Source organism: Xiphophorus hellerii, chromosome 7, assembly GCF_003331165.1.
Source record: "Xiphophorus hellerii strain 12219 chromosome 7, Xiphophorus_hellerii-4.1, whole genome shotgun sequence".
Classification (NCBI taxonomy): domain Eukaryota; kingdom Metazoa; phylum Chordata; class Actinopteri; order Cyprinodontiformes; family Poeciliidae; genus Xiphophorus; species Xiphophorus hellerii.
Window position 1 is genome coordinate 7,458,399 of NC_045678.1, and position 20,972 is coordinate 7,479,370.

The window sequence follows — 20,972 nt, forward strand, 5'->3', positions numbered from 1 at the left end:
TACCCAACTCTGTCTGAGACATTGAAGCTTTAATTTGTCACACAAGATGTTTAACAGATTGTAAAACACATTCTGTAACGTACATCTTACATTTGAAGAGTTAAAGTAGAACTAAAATTTAATACACTCCTAATAAATCCTTCATCTTTATTCATTGTAGAGAATCCGTCCGTCATTTCAGTTTAATTTTCCATATTCACATTTCAAAGCTCGGCGGTTTTAGATGACAGCAGACAAACCACGTTTTCTGGCAGGTCTGGCTGGCATCAGGTATCGCACTCTCTTCCAGAAGCGTGAGTTCCACTTGGAGGCTGTGTGTGAGCCCCTCGACCACCTGATGGGGGCGCTCTGACGGATCAGGTGCTGCAGGCCTGGAGGAAGGCGAGTGTAACCTCGTGGCCCCATCTCTCCGAGCTGAATCAGAATCACACTCATCTCCCTCTGCACCAGCACGTGGTGGAGCCCGACCTGGAGAATATTTAGACCGCATTCAGTTCACCGGTTTAGAAAAACTAAAATATTTTATTGTGATCTAAGACGTGCTTGAACCACGACTAGCCAGCAGTTCATAATAGAAAGAAGAGACCATGGTTGTTGCAGACAACTTCACCTCAGAGGCAGCTGTTGCTATGATACACTATTTATCACGCTTTATATTTACTTTCTTTGTTGCATTACTCACACTGGTTTTGACATTTCGACAATTTTAAAGCGGTACAAATTGCAAAATCTGGGTGGTATCCTGCAAAAACGTGTCATTCACAGTTCAGTCCTGAAGTCCTTACAGCCCCACGTTAAGCCCCTGAACTTCACATGCAGTGCGACTTGGATGTAACGAGTAACGCGATGTTTTTGTAGAAATGTAGTGAAGTAGAAAGTACAGATACTTACTGTAAAATGTAGTGGAGTAAAAGTCGAAAGTATCCATTATTAAATCTACTTAAGTAAAGTACAGATACATGAAAATTGTACTTAGTACAGTAACTAAGTACTTGTACTTTGTTACTTCCCACCACTGCATTTAAATTTATAATCAGAGAAATACATCAAAGCTTTTGGAAAAAACTGTAATGTGAAAATATCGAGTTGCAATGTGATTTACTGCCTTGCCGTTAGCATTGTAAACACCTAGATTTAATTAAAACAAGAAGAATACAAACTGGATTAATCCCACTCCATCCCCTTTGAGCCCCCAGACTCTTTTACCTGCCAGTCAAATCCAATCACTGAGGTTTGGTCTGAGGTGGGATTTTCCATCATCTCAGGTCCGGATCCTGGTGTCAGGATGACCATCAGCCTCCTGCTCTGCTTAATGCAGCTCTCCACCAGCTCCACACGATCTGATGGATCAGAAAAATACTTATTAGTTCAAGTGCATTTCATCCACTGATGTGCAATAATCCTCTTTTGTTTCTCTGAACATCGCCTTTCAAAAGTATTCACACCCCTTGAACTTGTTCGACGTCTTTCTGCCGCAGACAGACGCTCTATAAGCCGAACCCGAGGACAAACGGGAGACATTACTGACCTTCCCCCGGTATGTCGTCTCTTCCCTGGATGAAGAGTCGATATCCACACTTGTCTTCAAGAACCGAGGGCAGAGTCTTTGTGACAAAGTTGGACAGTTTGTCTTCCGTCTCCTTGTCTAAGCTCTGTGTCTGGTAAACAACGTAGGCATCGTACATCTTCATATCTGGGTCACACAAACAAGATCTTTAAGATTCCCATTCAGCAGGCAGTGACTTGTTCTGCTAACTTAAATCACAGCTGCCTTAACGTGCTTCCTGAACTGTCTACCTCTCCTTTAACACAACACACAGTAAACCCAGTTCTTCAACCTCTTACACTCTAAAGGCAAAGTTTGCCTTTTTTTTTTTTTGCTTTGTTGAAACTGTGCACCGCTGCACTACATGCAAGGAAAAACAGCTGTTTTCTGCATGTGCTAATTTTCACTCATGTTGGATTTTAGCTCTCAGCTTTCATGTCTTGATCAGATCATGATTTGGATGTGGTCCCAGTAAACGTCTTGTTTTTTTGGGGGGGGAATTCTCACAGCCATATTTTTTTCCATTTCAGGCCACTTGTTGAAGAGCAATGAGGAGATTCTGAGGCAAACCTCTGATTGTTGCTCACTCACCACCACCAGACATAAGTTGTGAAACTCCCCAGTTGGTGTGAGGTAAATTTGAACTATTTTTAGGTGGTCGTCTTCCTTTAGTATTCCACTCGGTTTGTTTAAATTTCTGTCCAGCTTGATAATGTTAATTTCAGACCAAGTGTTTCTTTCTTAGATGGTATTGATGAAGAGACACCTTCCAGTTCTTGATGCACTTAAAAACATTCTCGTTTTTGGGTTTTTCTTGATCATCGTAACCAATTTCATTTAATCTGAGTGTAACGTTTCGGGTCAGACGGTTGAAACGTGCAGACAAGTCAAGCAATACAAATTAAGTTTGCATTTTCTGCAAAAATGTCACATATTCAAACTTGCGCGCTAGATTTTTGTTTCTCAAAATTTGTTCAAATTGTTGTATCACCACTCCATCCCAAAGAAGAATGGCTCAAATTAACCACAAAAGACCCAAAATGAATGTGATATTAACAGAAAGTTATAACACAACTGTATAAAAAGCAGTTATTTAGCATTGTTCATTTTTGTGACTGGTTTAAAAGACTGATATGCGAGTTAAATTCAGCTTATTTATTTGGAGCCTTTTGCTTCAATTGATAGAAATCTCCAGATTTCATCTTTTGAAAAACTAAAACCTTGAGTTTATCGTACCTTTATTGCATCTTCCTGGAGGGAAGTAGGGCCTGAACAACAGAGCGAGGTCAATGGCAAAATATTTCACCAGCACAGCGGCGAACACAGCAATCAGCAACACACACGTCCCTGAAATGACGAGGGGAATGATGGACTCTGGAAGACAAATACAAACATGTTTCAACAAGATTCCTAACAAATCCAACAAAAATCAGCTACGAACAGAAATTAGACCAAGTGTGTATTAGTCCAAATGTTCCCAGAGACATCAGAATACCAACGTCCAGGCCACCCACTGGGTTTTAGAAATCAGAAAAAATGATTGAAGCCTTTGTTTATTTAAGTGCTCTTCTAATAAATGTAAATGGTAGCCAGGTAATGCATGAGCGCGATGGGCAAAATGCAAAAGCCTCAATGCAACAGCAAAAAGTTACAGAAGTCATGCTAAACGCGAAAGCATGCTAAAACAGAAGCTAACTAAATCAGAAATTATGATACGCTTTACTTGCATGACTTTCATTAACATTGCTTCTATTGTGGCCTTTTCCTGTTGTGTTGTGGCTTTTGCGTTCTGTTGACCCTCTGTGGCCACCGTAGCAGGTTAGTGAAGTGACAAGAAACCAAAAGATTAGTCAGAAGAATGAAAGAGAATAACACAGAAAATGAGGAAGGAGTCTAATTAAGACAGAAGCTTAACTGAGACTAAAGTGATCTGAAATCCAAAGAACAAGCCTGGGAAAAATCTGAAGAAAATAACATACAGAAAACTGAAGACAAAAACAAACTAAAATAGAGAAATGAACTAATACGGTAACATCTAGAGAAATTGGCAGATTTTGACAAGAACGATAAAACATAAAGAAAAACCCGACCCAAACGGCCATGGATATGACAGAATGCTGATTATTGATTCTACATTAATTATTTTTATATTTGATTTAGTTTTTCTTTTTTTCTTTTTGCAACATTAGCATAGTATCATTAAGAACTATAAGCTCCTGTAACTCATATCTCAGACCAGAAGTTGAAAAGTTTAGGGGAACATCAGAAGGAAGGAATGGTGACACTAACCTCTTTGCCTCAGAGTTAAAGTTGCAGAGGTTACTGTATAAAATCCTGAGCCCTCACACTTAAACTCATGCTGAAAATCTTTGGCTGAAGCCCTTTGGATGGTCAGGGTCGCTGTGGCGAAGGTTCTCTTTGAAGGCTCCTTGACCTCTCTGAGAAATAAAATGTTTCATTAAAAGTTATATAAACATCAATGGTGTATAAATGCTTATTGAGTATTGACGTAATTACTAGGACATCCATTTAAATTTACATTTTCTTAATGGATATTTAACTTTCTTCCATTTTTCTAATACATAATTATAAAATACTCTAAAGGCATACTGGTTCCCCTCAGTGTCAGGATCTGTGTTTTTCTGTGTTTATTTAGAGTTTTCTGTGTCCTTAAGTCTCTTCGTTGTCCTGTTCTCCCCTTGATTGTTCCCAGGTGTGTCTCGTTTCTGTGATTACCCTCCCGTGTATTTAACTCCACCTGTGTTCCTTGTTCCTCGTCGGGTCCTTGTCAACGTCAATGTCTAGTCTAGTCGTCGTCAGTGTTTCCATGTGCCTGCTGCTCGTTGTTTGGACTGTGCTTATCATTAAAATCATCATAATTCATCTGACCTGGGTCCGCTGCGTCTGCCTCACCACCAACACCGCACCGTTCCATGACAGAAGGACCCGACCATACCGAACAGTGAGAATGCAGCTTATGGCCCAGCACGACCAAGAGGCGTGGATCCAGCAGCAGTTGGAGTTGGCTCAGCGGGATCTCTACAGGGACGTAGAAATCCTGCCATCTCCGCTGCTGCTGGAAGAAATGGGACTGGACTCGGACTACACCCTGGCGATTAGAAAATGTCAGATCCGACCAGTCACCACCCCGGAACCCCCTGGATTCGGCCCCCGCCGTTACTCACGCCGGGGGAGACAGCAACGTGAGCCGCCGGTGAACCCGGCCCCTCGTCGCCTTCCGGATCCGTCACCTCCGCTGTCAGCCCGGAGACGGCGACGTGAGCCGCCGGCAGACCTGGCCCCTCGTCGCTTTCCGGAGCCGCCACCTCCGCTGTCTGCCCGGAGACAGCGACGTGAGCCGCCGGGAGACCCGGCCCCTCGTCGCTTTCCGGAGCCGCCACCTCCGCTGCCCGCTCGGAGACAGCGACGTGAGCCGCCGGTGCACCCGGCCCCTCGTCGCTTTCCGGAGCCGCAGCCGGTCCCGAGGCTTCGCTCCGGCTCGCCTCCGCAGCCGGTTCCCAGGCTTCGCTCCGGCTCTCCTCCGCAGCCGGCCCCGAGGCTCCGCCCCGGCTCTCCTCCGCAGCCGGCCCCGAGGCTGCGCTCTGGACTTCCTTCCGAGACTCCCTGTGTTCCTCCAGAGACTCCCTGTGTTCCTCCAAAGACTCCCTGTGTTCCTCCCGAGACCCAGACCCCCTGCGTTCCTACCGAGACCCTGACCCTCAGCGTTCCTCCTGAGACCCTGACCCTCAGCGTTCCTCCTGAGACCCAGACCCTCTGCGTTCCTCCAGAGACCCAGACCCTCTGCGTTCCTCCAGAGACCCTGACCCTCAGTGTTCCTCCCGAGACCCAGACCCCCTGCGCTCCACTCGAGACCCCGACTCTCGGCGCTCCACCTGAGACCCTGCCTCTGGGTGCTCGTCGTCGCCGACTGTGGGCGGCCCCCGGAACTCCTCGTCGCCACCTCCAGCGCCGCGGGCGACCGCCGGACCGCCTCCGGGGTTCCCGCCTCCAGCGCCGCGGACGGCCGCCGGACCGCCTCCGTGGTTCCCGCCTCCGGGGCTCCCGCCTCCAGCGCCGCGGACGACCACCGGACCACCTCCGTGGTTCCCGCCGCCGCGGACGACCGCCAGACCACCTCCGTGGTTCCCGCCTCCTTTGCCTCCGCCCACCCTGTGGGTAGTTTTTTGTTGTTTGTGGACTCTTGGCCCTTCCTGTGTTTCCGCCCACAATGGTGGGTTGTTTTTTGTTGGTTTTGGACTCTGGCCCCCTGTCCAGCGCCCCTCCGCCCACCCTTGTTGTGTTTTTGTTTTGTGGGCGTCTGGTGGCCGCCCTTGAGGGGGGGGTACTGTCAGGATCTGTGTTTTTCTGTGTTTATTTAGAGTTTTCTGTGTCCTTAAGTCTCTTCGTTGTCCTGTTCTCCCCTTGATTGTTCCCAGGTGTGTCTCGTTTCTGTGATTACCCTCCCGTGTATTTAACTCCACCTGTGTTCCTTGTTCCTCGTCGGGTCCTTGTCAACGTCAATGTCTAGTCTAGTTGTCGTCAGTGTTTCCATGTGCCTGCTGCTCGTTGTTTGGACTGTGCTTATCATTAAAATCATCATAATTCATCTGACCTGGGTCCGCTGCGTCTGCCTCACCACCCTTCACCGCACCACTCCATGACACTCAGGACAAGTTAAAAATTCATAACTTTGAGCTAAATTTATCACAGAATATTTAACATAATGTTCAGACTTACAACGCGGTGGTTTCGTTGTATCCGTCCATCTGCTTTGCTGGGTTTCCATTAATAAACCATGTGGCCTCACAGTCCCTTTCTGCATTAATCCCACAGTAAACAGTGCAGTTCAGCTTCACGCTGGAGCCTGTTGAACACATGATGGTTTGTTACATTCAAATATAGTTTCCACTCACTGTGTGTGTTTTATAACAATGTTTCATTTCTACTGAAACTTTAATCAGTACAAACCTTTGAGTTTGACTTTATTGAACATATTGTAATAAAAGAATAAATAAACTTACAGTATAGAAATGATAGTAATCTGTCTCTCTCTATATAAAAATGTGTCCATAACTTCAAATGGTAAAAGGTTAAAGCTAACATATTATTTTATGGATGCTATTTAATTCAATAAAATATTCACCTGAAGCAACAGTTAGACTGAAACTAATGTGTGGAATAAACAATATCAGATGCCTTTAAATGTTGTCTGTTTGGTGCCAACAAAATTGTATTTAGTTATTTATTTTTGTTTTGTAATTTATGCTAATCTGTGTTACTGGAGGGATAATGACTATTTGAACATGGCAGCACAAAAGAGAAAGGAGAAAATCCATCCTAAGTATATTTTTATAGCCCTATTATGGTTTAAGGCAAAGAGTCTCAGACCAGAACTCACCAGCAGTCGGGATGCAAACTTTAACGGAGGGATTTATGGCCTTTCTAATGTTTTAAGCAGTTTTCTTACCTTCATCAGCCAACTGCTCCTTGCTGGATGGAGAGACAATTGTTGCATTTGGAAAGTTGCGTGGGTCTACAAGGGAGCAGAGTTGAAAAGTTTTCACTGTGTTGTGTTTTCTTGTTAAGAACAAAAACTACATATAAACTGAAATCAACTAAAGTGAGAATCTGATATCAGTTTGATGAAACAAATGTGACAAAGAAGAAAAAGCAGAATAAATCAGAGAAGGAGCAAATACTTTTTCACTTCATTTATATTTAATATTGCAAAGCACATTCCTGCCTGGCTCTGAATACCCAACCATCTAAAAGGACTCACCTAGAGCAAAAAGTCTCCTGGAACCAGAAGAGTTGTACACCTTGTGGTTGTGAGTCCAGGTACATATGCAGGTGTAGATGTCCTCATCGTCTTTTGTTGCATCATTTACCCACAGGCTTTCTTTGTGTTGACCAGGAATGAGATTCTTGCCCTGCAATAAAAACGAGGAAGACGTCAGAAGGGATGGAAACATTTTTTATCTTCTGTTAACATTTTAGAAACCGACCACTGTTGTGATGTGTTTTCACAAAATAAAGTAATCAGAGATTCCCAAACCTTGAACCAGGTGAAGTTCCCGTTAAATGTTTTGCATGTGTCTTTAACAGGCTGCGGACAAGGAATGTTTTTGTTCTGGTCAGAGTTTCGGATAGATCCATAGGTCAGATTCTCTCGACTTGTTTCATCGAAGACCTCGATCTTCAGATGATAGTAGAAACATTCACCTGATGGCTCAATGTGCCTGTGGAGAAAGAAACATTCACAGATAAGCTGATCTCCGACATCAAAGAAGAAAAAGGATCTGGTAGTTAAAATACAGAGAGACATGAGAGCACAGAATGAAGAGCAGATCCAGATCTACAAGGACAACATGGAGAGCACCTACAAGGCTAAACTTGAAGACTTGCATCATCTGTCAGAGATGAATGGAGCGTCAGCTATCATGGCCCGAGAGGAGCTCGGAGAATCTGCCCTGAGGATCGAGAGCTTAAGTGCTCAACTGACAGGACTGAGATAAATGTCCTCAGATCTGTTGCTGTGACTAAAAACTGTTCAATTAACAGTAAAAGTGCAGAATTACTGCAACACACTATCTAGTCATGGGCCAATAACCGGTACCAAGGTATATTAACTAATTTTAAAAGTTATGTTTAACCGATGACATTTCTCATCATATGAAATGAAATCCCAGAGATAATGTCTCAGTAACCAGACTTTTCTCTGGATTTTTTGTCATGAAGTGGGGTGTAGACAGTGAGGAGAAAAGCAGTAGACCCAGGTTGAAGTGAAGGCAATGATGATTTAATGACAAAAAGCTCAATAATCGCGTGCCGTGGTGGCGGAGGGTTTAGCGCGACCCACATTCAGAGGCAACATGGCCTTGACGCGGCTGTCGCGGGTTCGACTCCCGGACCTGACGACGTTTACCGCATGATCCTCTCCTTCCCCCTTTCCTGTCAGCCTACTTTGAAAAAAAAGGGACACTAGAGCCCACAAAAAGACCCCTTGCGGGGCAATAAAAAAAAAAAAAAAAAAAGCTCAATAATCCAGATTGCACAGATGAGCAGAGGCAATGACTCACACTGGTAGAAACACGACAACTGACAGAATAGACAAGGGTTACATACCACAGAACTTCAAACTTATCAGTCTTTATGATCAACGTTTTGGGTTTGTTTTAGTTTTCATGTTTGTGAAAAAAACAGACACAGGAGGGATTAAATACACAAGAGAGTAATCAAGGAAACAGGACACACCTGGGTAGTGGAGACTCAACTGAACACAGAAACCTAAATTAATACACAGAAAAACCAAATCCATACAGTGTGTCTGCTAAGCCAAGGACTTGCAGACCAGCTACAGGAGCAGACTGTCTTGCTAACCCCACCAACCATCAGCTATCAGCTTGTGGACTAACAATGCTATGCTATTAAACATGACAGCAAAATGGTCAAAAATGTTGCGTTTTGGTCGACTAACAATGTTGCTGTCACTAATAACACAATCTCTGGAAATTCCCCTTATATGTGGGAAGTTTCTGCACTAAAACCATCACTTCCTGCCTTGATGTGGAGAAGGGAAAACTCACTTTTTTTGTTGTTGTGGTTGCTGAAGCATTATCTGTGTGTATAATAAACTGAGCAGTTTTAAAAGTTCCAGTAGAAAGTGAGTAATTACTGGTGTTTGTTGACCGCCCTGTAACACCTTTGGATGCTATTTTGACTTTGTTTGCTAGAATAGCTAACCACATAGGACTGTAGGTGCACAAAGTTTTTAGTTCTTCCTGATTTACTTTTAGCTCTCCTGATAAATAGTGTGCCTACACAGGTTACAGTAAATCCATTGTGCTCAAAAGGCCGTTAAGGCCAGCAAGGATGAAAAAAATGTTTGTTGAAAGTAACTAGTTGTAAGAAATGAGCAACAGTTTGATTAAAGTAAGACTGATGTACTGTGTATCCATTGCAAGCTGTACTTTAAAAATCTTATCAATGAAGGACTTGTAAGATGTGAAAATAGAAAGATAATTATCTATGTTCTTGGCTTGTTGCTTGTAAATTTTAGAGAGTATCTGAAAGTCTGCACATGAGGGCTCTATAGAAGAGCCAAATGTCAAGAACATTGACATGCTGAAATGGTTAGTACCACCAGGGAGAGAACCAACACACGCAGGATGCCGGCCCTTGAGGACCGACTTTGGACACCACTGCTAAGCACATGCCATGAGATTTATACTGTGCTGCATGTGTTTTGGTGACAAACATGGCGGAATAAAGTTTACCAGATCTAAATTGTAACATTCATAAATGCAGACAGCATATCACAACAAGCAAAAGTCCTGGGGCATGACAGCAAAGCAACTGTGAAGTACAAGAACTGGTACGGCTTGTGGAGCTGCTTGAGCCTGCAGAGGTGGCTAGCAACAGTGGATCAGTTGATCTCTCACAGCTGGGAGATCTTCATGTCCAGGCAGATGGTCATGATACGAATAAGAACGCGTCATATGATGAAGCAAAGAAAAATGAAATAAAAAGAGTTGTAGTCTGCCTGTGAAACGGCAGAGGAGGAATTGAACAACGCTGTTCAGTCAGAGCTGGTCACACTTCCAAATATTTAACATTAGCAGCTGCCTTGTTTGGACTGCCACGTCTCTCTTTGCAAATGAGGACAGTTGTTTACACGGCAGGCAACGTCCGGTATTGTAGCTTTGTATTGGTGCATTACCCATGTCGTGGCCAAACGGTGGTGTTTGGGTAAAATTTAAAACTTCAACAGCGTCCAGGAAGCAATCATTTCTTAGTAGCTGAGACCCTCTGTGCGAAGCAAAACGTTCTACAAGGAGCTGGATTTATACCAGGCTAGGAAAACAGTAAATTAGAGACGGTTACATTCACTGATGCGTCTTCTGGAAATCAGATGGGGGTACTCAAGGTGGGTACTTCATTGTTTTAATGGACAACAATGGGCGGCTTTCTTCCATTTAATGGCAGTCACAGAGAATTAAGAGCATTGTCAGAAGCACACCTGCAGGTGAAAAACTACCTTTGTCTGTTTTCTGAACTCAATACTGCTGTTTGTCTTCCACACAATCTGTGTCGCTGATAACTTCTCCCTTGTTGATGCACTTACGTCAATTCAATGTGTTGCAGAGAAAAGGCTTTGCTTGGTAATCAGTTCAATTAAAGAGCTGCAACTAAGAAAGTTCAGTGTTGTGGTCTCAAATAGAAGACCAACTCAGTGACTGTTTGACAAAGACGGATGCATCCACACACCTTGCTACTCAAGGCTCTTGATAAAGGACGTCAAACTCTTCAGTTTGCCTGCAGCACATGTTATGGGTTTCATAATCTTCATTATGAAAGAGTATGAACATCACCATGTTCATGTTGGTGATGAACATGGCAGAATAAAGTTTACCAGATCCAGTAGATTAGTTATTTTTACTAACAGGAAGCACAACTATTGTTGCTGAGCTCATCATTTCTCGGTTCTTTAAATAAATGTAATCTTGCCACCAATCACACACTGTTGGTGTGCAGAAAAACATGCACTCTGAAAGAATACGGAAACAGTTTTTTATGTTATTCAGTGTCAATATCTTACTGTAAATCTTCAGTTTTAGAACCTGTAAATTTTAGACACAGTTTTTCTGTGGTCAGTTCATTCCTTTGTTTCGATATTCATAGTGTTTGCTGAAATGTTGTTTCATGGTTGTTGAGTCATCTCTGTGTTTCTCTGTTGTCATTTTGTTCAGATGTTTCCTCTGGATATTTTTTAAGTATTTTACATAATTTGTTATTTTCTCTGTTTTTATCAGTCTTTTTCCTATGTTGGCCCTGCAGGCTTTACTTGTCAGTCTACATCAGCTGCCCCAGATTATATTCCTAAACCATTGCAACGAATCAGTTAATTAGACTCACCTGATCATTTACCTAGTAATCCCCCTCCTCTGTATTTATACTTTTGCCTTGTAGTCTGTCAGATCCAATCTTTTGCATTTTTCACCATGTTGCTCTATGCTATTCTCCCTTTGTTTTTCCACTTGTAACCTAACACCTAATGATTCTGCCAAGCGTTTGCCTGTAAGGTACAGGCAATAGTGAATAAGACAGATTCAACTGTAGGTATTTGGCCATTATTTATAATTCCTGTGGGTTTTTGACTGAGAAGCAAAGAGGAAAAAAGAGGGGAAAAAACTCATAGCATATAATGACTTGATGTTAATAAGACAGTTAACAGTGGCCGTATTTACAAATGTAATCTAAATGGAGCGATTTATACTAAAATGGGTTTTTTTCTGTTGATGAAACTATTAAAATACATAAATAAGAGCAGCTGTTTTGGGAAGTAAGCCACTTTAAAGCACTATAAAGGACAACAGGAGGAGAAACCCCAGATAGACACCAGGATAATACATATTTGTGTAATTTGTGAATTATGTCAAGACTTGTATATTTTCAGAAACTTTATTTCAGACAAATTATGATCAATAAATAAAATCTAGTACAAGTTAGAGCTGTGAATTTAGTTCAGAATATGTTGGCGATGAACTATGAAAGGGAGTCAGTTCTTTTTAATCTGAGGTAAAAACGACATCAATAAGGGTGACACTTCAAATACATGATCAGGTTTAAGGTTTAACATGATCCATAAATTTCCTCATATTTAAATCCATGTAACATTAATTTTTCGACATATCACCACACGAGACAAAGCAGCAGTGTCACAGCAGCTCCAGAGCTGAACATAAAGAAATGTCCTTACCTGGCAGAATAGTGACCAGCATCGTTAGCGCTGATGTTTAAGAAAAACAGCGCTCCTCCATGGTAATGAATCCTGTGTGCCTCGTCTGTGGTGATATTCATGACCTCTGACCCGTCTTTGTACCACGTAATGTTTGCATCAGGCAGGTTGGGGTCATCCATGCCGTAGGGCACATAATAAAATGCTTCACCTTTAATAACTTTATATATCTCCTGGTCCAGGTGAAAGCAGGAAGAATCTGATGCTTCTGAAAATGAGGATAAAGAAGATACTTAAAACAAGAATGGTCAATGTTTAATCGAAATGTACTACAACATTTAATTTTACCTTCTTTTGACTACCTGTTTGCAAAGCTCTTTGTGGGATTTATCTTTTGAAATGTGCTTTACAGATACACATTTACTTTCCTTCTTAAGGATTTAGGGGATTCAGATTCAGATTTATTCGTGTCCCAAATGGGCAACTGATGTTAAATCAAGTATAAAAACTAAAAAACAAAGTGTCAAAGTAAAAAAAAAAAATTTAAAACAATAACACATACACAAAAGAAACCCATTAAATATAAATCAATAAATAACGAGAAGAGTACAGCAGTGTATTTCATTGTTGACCAACAGTTGTTACGAACACTAACAATCAGCCCCTCCACCTTGTCCTGCATTAGAAAGAGATATTGCTGCAGGAACAAAAGAGAGCTTGTACCTGTTACTTTTTATACTAAGAAGTCTGAGCCAGAGGCCTGAAGGCAGAAACTGGACCTCAGCATGTAAAGGGTGAGAGCTGTCAGCAAGAATGGCTTTAGTTTTCCTTATGATGTGTTTCTTGAGCAGTTCTGTAAGCGAGCATTGTTCAACTCCTAACATCATATTACTAGCAGTATTACTCTGCTAAAGGCATTTTTTTGACCTAATACTAAGATTTCCAAACCAACAGAGGACACAAAAAGTCAACACAATTTCAATATATGATCTATAAAATAGGAACATCATTGACTTATCAACCTGAAACTTTGCAAGCTTTCTTGGACCAAACAATCTTTGCTGGCCCTTTTTTTTTTTTTTTTTGCAGGTTCTCTGAATGGCAGGTAAATTTTAACTTATTATCCAAAATAGTCCCAAGATATTCTCTACTGTCTCCACTGTCTGACCTTTAATTACTGTTTGATTTGTGTTATGGGGCTTCTGTCTAAAATCAATGCACATGTCCTTTGTGCTTTTAGGGGAGTTACCATAATGTGTCTAAGGTGTGGCATCATTCCCAGAATGTTTGTTTTTCTCTGTCATTTGTCACCCAAAACAAACTTTGCTTTGTTTCCTTTAAATTTGCCCTCTGGTTGTGCATGTTTACATGATGAACTGTCTCTCATCATGAGCCATAAACTCTGCAGTCACATCACATAGCTGATGATGTTTCTTACATCATGCATGTCATTCTGGCCTCAAGAGTGTGACTGCCTATGATAAATGAAGAAGACTAATAACTTTTCTCTTTTCTTTCGTCGATGTCGTTTGTGCACACACTACCTGGTGTCCCATCAGACGTGGACATCACCATGACGACGGACAGCAGAAGCCTGGAGACGTCCATTAGCTGAAAGAGACAAAGTTCATTCTCAAACTGTTCACACTCATTTGCTTTTCTTCAAATTCCTGTCTGCTTCACACACACGTAGTTTAAATAATCTGATTTTTCTCCCTCCCACAGGTAGATTTGTTAGACAACAGGGGCTTTGTAAAGTTCATCAGAAAGCTGTCTCAGCAGATGATTACGATCTGTGCAGTTACAAAATCATTTTCCGAAGAACCTTATCAGAAATCATGTTTCACAAACTAGAAGACTGCAAAAATATCGTCCAGTTTTTTTTTTCTTTGCAGCTATAAATACGATAAACCAGAAGCTGTTGCCAATAAAAACCCAGACATTTTATGGGCTTTCACTGCAGTGCTACCACAGAAAACAGAGAAGTGTGGATTCGCAGTTTTTAGATTGTGCAGGTCGATTCTCATACTGTCATGTTTCAATTTCATCTGGATTTGACTGATAGTGGTTCAAATTTGCAGCAGCTATTTTGAAAAAGGGACAGGATGATGTAACTTTATACCACCGAATTAGCTAACGAGGTGCTGCTCATTTCCTTTGTGAGTGGGTTGAGTCAACTGTAGCTTCACTGTTATGGTTGAATGGCTCATCTTACACAAGCATGATCACTGTATTTCAAACTGTTTTTCATTTTAACTTACCATTCTCAATAATCACATAAAGTTACACGACTATAATTTGGATCCACACACAGGTAATCTCTACACTTATTGCTGCTGGACATCAAGACGCCACTCGTTGCTGCGGTTCTCTAACAGTGAGATTTGGGGATTTTTGTGACCTTTGGACTGACTAGGTGGTCTTGAGATACAGTCTTGTTTGTCACATTTTCAGATGTTTGCTGTTTAGCATGTAACCATTTTCTTGCATCCATTTCCTGAGTCTTGAAGCTCAACAAACGTCTTTCCTGTTGAAAAGAATCCCTAATGGCTTACGAACGCAATAAACCGTTCATATGCAGCTAAAAATATTGTGATGGATAATTAGTGTTGGACCAAAAGCGTTAGGGTGTCTTTCCCTCTCAACACTAAGCCAACTGTCACACACAAAAAGATACCTTGTCATGGTTACAGAATAGTCCGGTGTTGGTTTTCAACACAAGCCACAATGTTTCTGTAAGTTGATGTTGTTGCTTCACCAGAAACACCTGGTCAGAAATCTGACCAAGACTTTTTTACAGGATGTCTCTAGCAGGCCATTCAGTTGCTCTGAAACACTTATTATGTTCCTGAGATCATCAACACAGGCAATGATTAAAAGCTGTCAACTCGTGTCATGATGCCATTTAAAGAGAATGAACCTATTCTACTGGTTTAAAGTTCCGTAAACTTTTGAAATGGTCCACCATTTATCTATGAACGTCTTCTAATCCTCAAGTTTTACTGACGCTTTTGTGTCAAGACGGTTTGGGTTTTTTTTTAGCATGTGAAAACACATTCTGATAATTCAGGTTTTATATTAGCGTTCACGTTCGGCTGTTTGTGTAGCTTGTCATAAATGCACGTAACAATGCTGCATTTTGATAATTTTCTTTACAGAGGACACTGTAACATTTGATTTACAGTTGAATCAATCAAATGAAGCCACTGTGCACAATTAAAGGCCATTTGGAAATTTACATTAGAGCAGGCATTGTATGAACTGTCACATTCAAACCACGTTTCACCTCAAATTCAAAAAGTCGGTGTCGAAACTTTTGCACTTAAAATGATCAAAATCTTCCCAGATTTCTTACAAAAACAAAAGTTGCTGCAGTTTCACAGAGATCAGATCCCAACTTCCAAGTGCAAGTTGATGTTGTCGTACGCAATGTACAACATGTTGATTGGATAATCAACACATATCCAATCTGTGTTGATTGGATATGAATAAAGCGAGTTAATGTTTGAACAAACACGTTCAAAGTGTGACTGACAGATCTGATTTTGTTTTCTTGCATTCTCATACAATGGCTTATGTAATACTTTATAAGGAAGACACTCAAAAATATGAAGTTATGAACAAAGTCAAGCGTTTTAAAGACTAAAATCAAACCAATATTTCAAGTAAATACCACTGCAACTAAATGTCAAATTGAGCCAGTCAGAAGAAATATTTTCCAAATGTTTTTCTTTTTCAATATATAACTTGTGAAACTAGTAGAAATGGCAGAACAGGCTCCGCAGATAGAAAATAACACCAGAACAACGAGGCTTGTGTGAAACAAATCTCACTTTAACATAAACTTTAGGCGTGTTTATGTATGGAGAGCCATTTCAGCCAAATTGGAAACGGACAAATGAAAATGAAAAAAATGGGATAGGATCAATGAAAAAGGAAAATAGGGACATGAAAAAAGGCCAGGCAGAAATAAATCTGGGAATAAATAAATGAATAAATATAAATGGGAATAAAGGTGCCAATTACTAATTTATTTATTTTTTTACTCATTTATTTATTTATTTCCCCTATATATTTATTTATTTAATTTTGGCTGAAATGGCTCTCCATATTAATGTGTCTGCTGCATTTTTTTTGGTTAAACTATGTCCAGCGTGACTCACATCGGTTAACGTTTCCAGAAATTTTACTCAAAAGAGGCAATGCAGCGTGATTATTTTACTCAAGTAAAAATTAAAAAGTACGGTGAAGGAAAACTACTTAGAAGTATTTTTTTCCCCCAGTTCCTTGTAACTGTAATTGTAACTGATTAAATTTAGCTAGTACTCGCCTTTCCTGAAATAAAATATCTTTAAACAAAAGTTTTATTTGTACCTAGAGTCGGGTGGTAATTAGTTACATTTACTCGAGTATCTGTTTTGAAAACAAAATTAATTTTAGGAGTATTTTTACCATAATGTACGTTTTACTTTTACTTGAGTAATTTCACCGTGAAGTATAGCTAATCTTATTTGAGTAACATTTATGGATTCTCAAGCCGCAGAATGAAAACCAGACATGTTTCAACCAAACATTCACCAGACACTTAAAGTTTTTGTTAAAATTTCAAAATTTTTACTGAAAGAAACTGATTTGGAAACATCTTTATTTGTCTAGTTTTGTTTGGGTTTTTTTTGTTACTGACAAGAATTATTGTCATTTTTCCTTAAAATACCAAAACTTCCACTTAACTTTATATTTTGGTAATTGCTGAAGATGTAATTGCTAAACATTAATTACGATAATCACTCACTCAGTACTTTGAGTATGCTTTTTTACCCAAATAATTGCTTTGCTCTTACTTAAGGCTACTTTTTTACTTTTACTTGAGTAGAAATATGTGGAAGTAGTGCTACTCTCACTGGAGGACAGTTTTTGGGTACTCTACCCACCTCTGTTCGCACCTCAGCAGTAACAATAAAAATAGGAACAGCACATTTTGCCAAATTCACTAATTAAATGAAGCGTTTGATGATTTTTAGCAGCCCGCTGGTTTGTGTAAAAGCAAGCAGTCCACGAGCGCGTGTACATTTAATGTAAGTTTCTGCTTACCTCGACTGCTCAGGTCGAATGACTTCTGAGAAAAGTTTGCTGCCTGCTCGAGCTCTTATCTTTGGCATCGACCCTCCCCTATTGCTAGGAAGAAGAAAAAAAAAAAACAAAGAAACGGAAATTAATGAGGCTTATACGCGCGCGCTCACGAGCCAAAGCAGCTTAGTGGGAACCAGAGGAAGAGGAGCAGGAGCGCAGACAGCGCTGGATGCAATCCTGCTGCTTTTATCCTCTTTGTGGAAGAAGTTCTTCACAGTTCCTGAGCCTGACTCGCGGTTCTCTCCTCACAGCGCGCGGTCCTGTCCTGCCTTATATGAGCCGCGTGCTGGTTTTAATGGGCTTGTTTTCCTTCCTGGATGCGAATTAATCCAGGAACAAACCCGGCCACGTCCGTGGGATTCATGAAATAGACCACACCGGGAATTTCATACAACTATACACGTCTAAATAGGCAATGTACTAAAAAAAAAAAAAAAACACAAGTGCCTTCTAACTACACTATAAAAAGTGTTTTTGGATGTAGTTCATCTATGGACTTTTTTTTTTTTTTTTTTTTACATTAATCTAACTTAATTCATTTGGTTTATTGATGACAACTTACTTATTTGTGTTCAAATTTAGAAATCTAACTAACTTAAATTAACTTCAAGGATCTTTTTACTTTGACTTTACTTGAAACAATTGAGTTCAATTCTTTTTTGTGACGTATGTCTGACCAACTCAATTTACTAAGTTTATCCAGCTAAATTTACTAGGTTTTTATAACTTAATTTATTAAGTGTGTTTAACTTGACAAATTTAAGTCACTCTTACTCAAAAAAAAAAAATTTCTAATAAATAATTAAAATCTCTTTGGCGTAATTCTACTGAGATTCAACTCAGACGTTTAAGTTGTACCAAACTAAAAAACTAAAATATCCAAAATTACATTATCACTCACACTGCACTTCAAATACAGCTAGAACTTAAATTATTTTAAATGTATGTTTTAACATTTTATTTTAGTTCTTCAAAGACCCCGTACACTGAAAAATGAATGTAGTAGAACCAACTTAATTGAATTGCTCCACTTGGTAACAAGTAATTCAATTAAGTTGGTTCAACTCATTTCTTTTTAGAGTGTAGACTGGTTTTCCTGGCATCACTATCAACATGCTACATCTGGCCACACTGAGCATAATTGCAGCAGAGGTTGACGCTTCACTTGGGTTTAATAAACAAGATGTGGAAGTTGCAAACTAGCATGAACCACAAAGCTCAGAAAAAACAGAGAGAGAGAGAGAGAGAGAGAGAGAGTCCTCCCCTCCAAGATGGAGGTTTGGGCTGGATTTTTTTTTTTTAGCCTCTGGTGATAGACAGATCCACCAGTGGGTGGGGACATTTAGTTTAGCGCTCTTTTCCGGAAACTCTTTTTCGGAAATAGCCAAAACAACCAAACACAAATGATACATTTATTTCAAATTTTGCTGTTTCCAACTACTTCTACTAATGCTGTGCTTTCAAAATGCACATAAATAAAAAAATAAATAAAACACTGATGGAAACTGTTGACAATAAGTAATTCTGTGTTCTCCTTTTATCTCTTTTAGCTAGTTGCTAAGCTAAAGGAAATGACGTTAGGAAATGCAAATGAGAGCAAGGGGCAAAGGAGGACACACAGGGATCACAAACTCTGCTGGGTTGCCATTTTGTCCTGCTGTCTCCTAAAGGTGGCATAAGAAATGGACCAGCTGTATTTTGGTATTAATAAATTGAATTCATGAATTCAACTCACTTCCTTAACCTCATACATCAAGAACTCGGTGAGTACACAGCTAATGCGTTACAGTCGTCTATATGTGTGTCGCAATAAAAACACAACAAAGACTTTTTCAAAATCCCTAAAACAAAAGCAGGACTTTACTTTGGCTAAACGATTAGCCGAAAGATCTGACATTTGAACTCTCCTGTTTTTCTAGCTTTAAAACCAGAAACTGTCAAAGAAAATACAAAGATGTCTGACTCTGAACCGCTGATGCTTTGAGTTAGGGACCAAAGAATCCTCCACCCAGACAAAATGACTCCTGCTTCGCTTTCATTTAGACGTTTAAATCTGCTCATACTTAAAAGAGCTGTTGTTGTTTTTGTTTGTTTTATCTTTATGGACATGCAAATCTAAACGAGATGTGAAATTAATAAACTCTCAATAAACAGACATGTAAAACACAATATAAGATTTTAGAGAAACAGAGTCACATTTAGCACCTCAAATCATTTTAAAATCTCATCTCACTTTTATGAACTCTGTGTCGTGTCTCGCCTTGTGTTTGCCCAACGTATCACTACGTCCGTGAGGTTGAAATTGGACATTTTCGATGCAGAGTTTCAGATTCCAAACCCAGAGATACGAAAGGCTCGTTTCAAAATTCCTCAAAGCTGCCCGACAAGTGAAGCGCAAATGTGTGGAGAGCTGCAAACCCGTTGAGAAGCATCATCTGTTCAGAGGGAGTCGCACCGTTTCCTTCTGGTTGCTTCGGCACAGGAAATGAGACAGAAACCAGATTTTCTGATTAGATTGAACTGAACCCGTGGGTTCGGATGACAAAAATAAATAAAACTAAAAAATCAATCAAGGCCAAGCCATCAGTTTTCCACCGCTGCTGACATTTGCTTTAGCGTGGCCTGATTAGGGTTATTTGGTTTCTCTCCAAATAATTTCTCTCAGCATCGATGGAAAACAAACGTTTGTTTTTGGCTTTTCGTTGAACCTTGATTCCAGAATTATTTACATTTTCCTTGAATGCAGCTTTAAATCTGAGAGAAAAATTGTGGAAAGAGTTAAAGATTGGGGTGACAATGAGGCCCTTTTCAAGGGTTTGAGTGGTGTAACACACACACACAAAAAAAGAGATTTCTCCATTAAATTGTGCTCTGGAACCAGGAAGTGTGACAGATGCTGCTTGGTTTGTGTCTACTCACATCATCCGTTAAGGTTTGAGCAAAACTCTGCAATACAAAAACAGAGATTTGCTTGTAATAAATCATTTTAAAAATGTCCTTCACTCATAACCTTGACACGCAAAGTGGGTTTTGTCATTTCTCTCCAATGGAAGACATTACAACTTTTTGGCATTCGACTAAAATATTTCTTCTAGTAATGCATATCGTCCTCCAAATGCTTGATGTGTTTTCATTTCATTCAGGTTCTGTCATTGTTATTTGTGTCTTAGTGAATCTAAGTTCCTGGGTTTGCCAGTAAAACTATTGCTCAGCCAGATCTGGCTAATTCCTTGTTCCAAGAGGCTACATTTATTCCAAAGCCAGTTACTGACCTGATTAATTATAGGACGGCAACGGTAGCTAAGGAGTTGGTGCAGGTAAACGAGGAAGGCGTTGGCTTTGAAGAGCCCGCCGACAAGCATCACATCTCTATTTAACCTTTGACCGAGTGCTTTTCATTGACAGAAAGTCCATCAGTGTGTCAGCGAAAGCCAGCCCACTGAGTGGATTGTTGCAAATAACAGCTCAGCTAGTGTCAGCTCCTTCCATTAGTGAAACTCTATTCAAAAAAATAATTTTTAAAAAATGCTGCGAAAGCAAGAGTTTGTGGTAACTTTA

At 40.3% G+C, this 20,972-nt stretch overlaps 1 protein-coding gene across 1 annotated transcript; it reads right to left on the minus strand.

Moving 5' to 3' along the window:
- Positions 1-7: 7 nt before the first annotated feature.
- Positions 8-17,776, minus strand: LOC116723646 (interleukin-1 receptor-like 1). The gene is made up of 12 exons (XM_032568706.1): positions 17,376-17,776; positions 13,829-13,895; positions 12,306-12,552; positions 7,602-7,785; positions 7,326-7,476; positions 7,014-7,079; positions 6,284-6,410; positions 3,836-3,984; positions 2,783-2,920; positions 1,529-1,693; positions 1,207-1,340; positions 8-468 (listed from the first exon to the last, which is right to left on the minus strand). The coding sequence occupies exons 2-12, from the start codon at positions 13,890-13,892 to the stop codon at positions 220-222; spliced, it is 1,674 nt and encodes a 557-aa protein (XP_032424597.1). The 5' UTR covers positions 13,893-13,895; positions 17,376-17,776; the 3' UTR covers positions 8-219.
- Between the last annotated feature and the right edge of the window lie 3,196 nt (positions 17,777-20,972).

What these genes read in the sequence shown, in the direction of transcription:
- LOC116723646 (XM_032568706.1), bottom strand. Translation starts at nt 13,892, where the DNA reads ATGGACGTCTCCAGGCTTCTGCTGTCCGTCGTCATGGTGATGTCCACG. An exon ending in CAGGAGACTTTTTGCTCTAG is followed by an intron (nt 7,080 to 7,325) that starts GTGAGTCCTTTT and finishes GCTCCCTTGTAG; the next exon opens with ACCCACGCAACTTTCCAAAT. An exon ending in TTTAACTCTGAGGCAAAGAG is followed by an intron (nt 2,921 to 3,835) that starts GTTAGTGTCACC and finishes TTTGTCTTCCAG; the next exon opens with AGTCCATCATTCCCCTCGTC.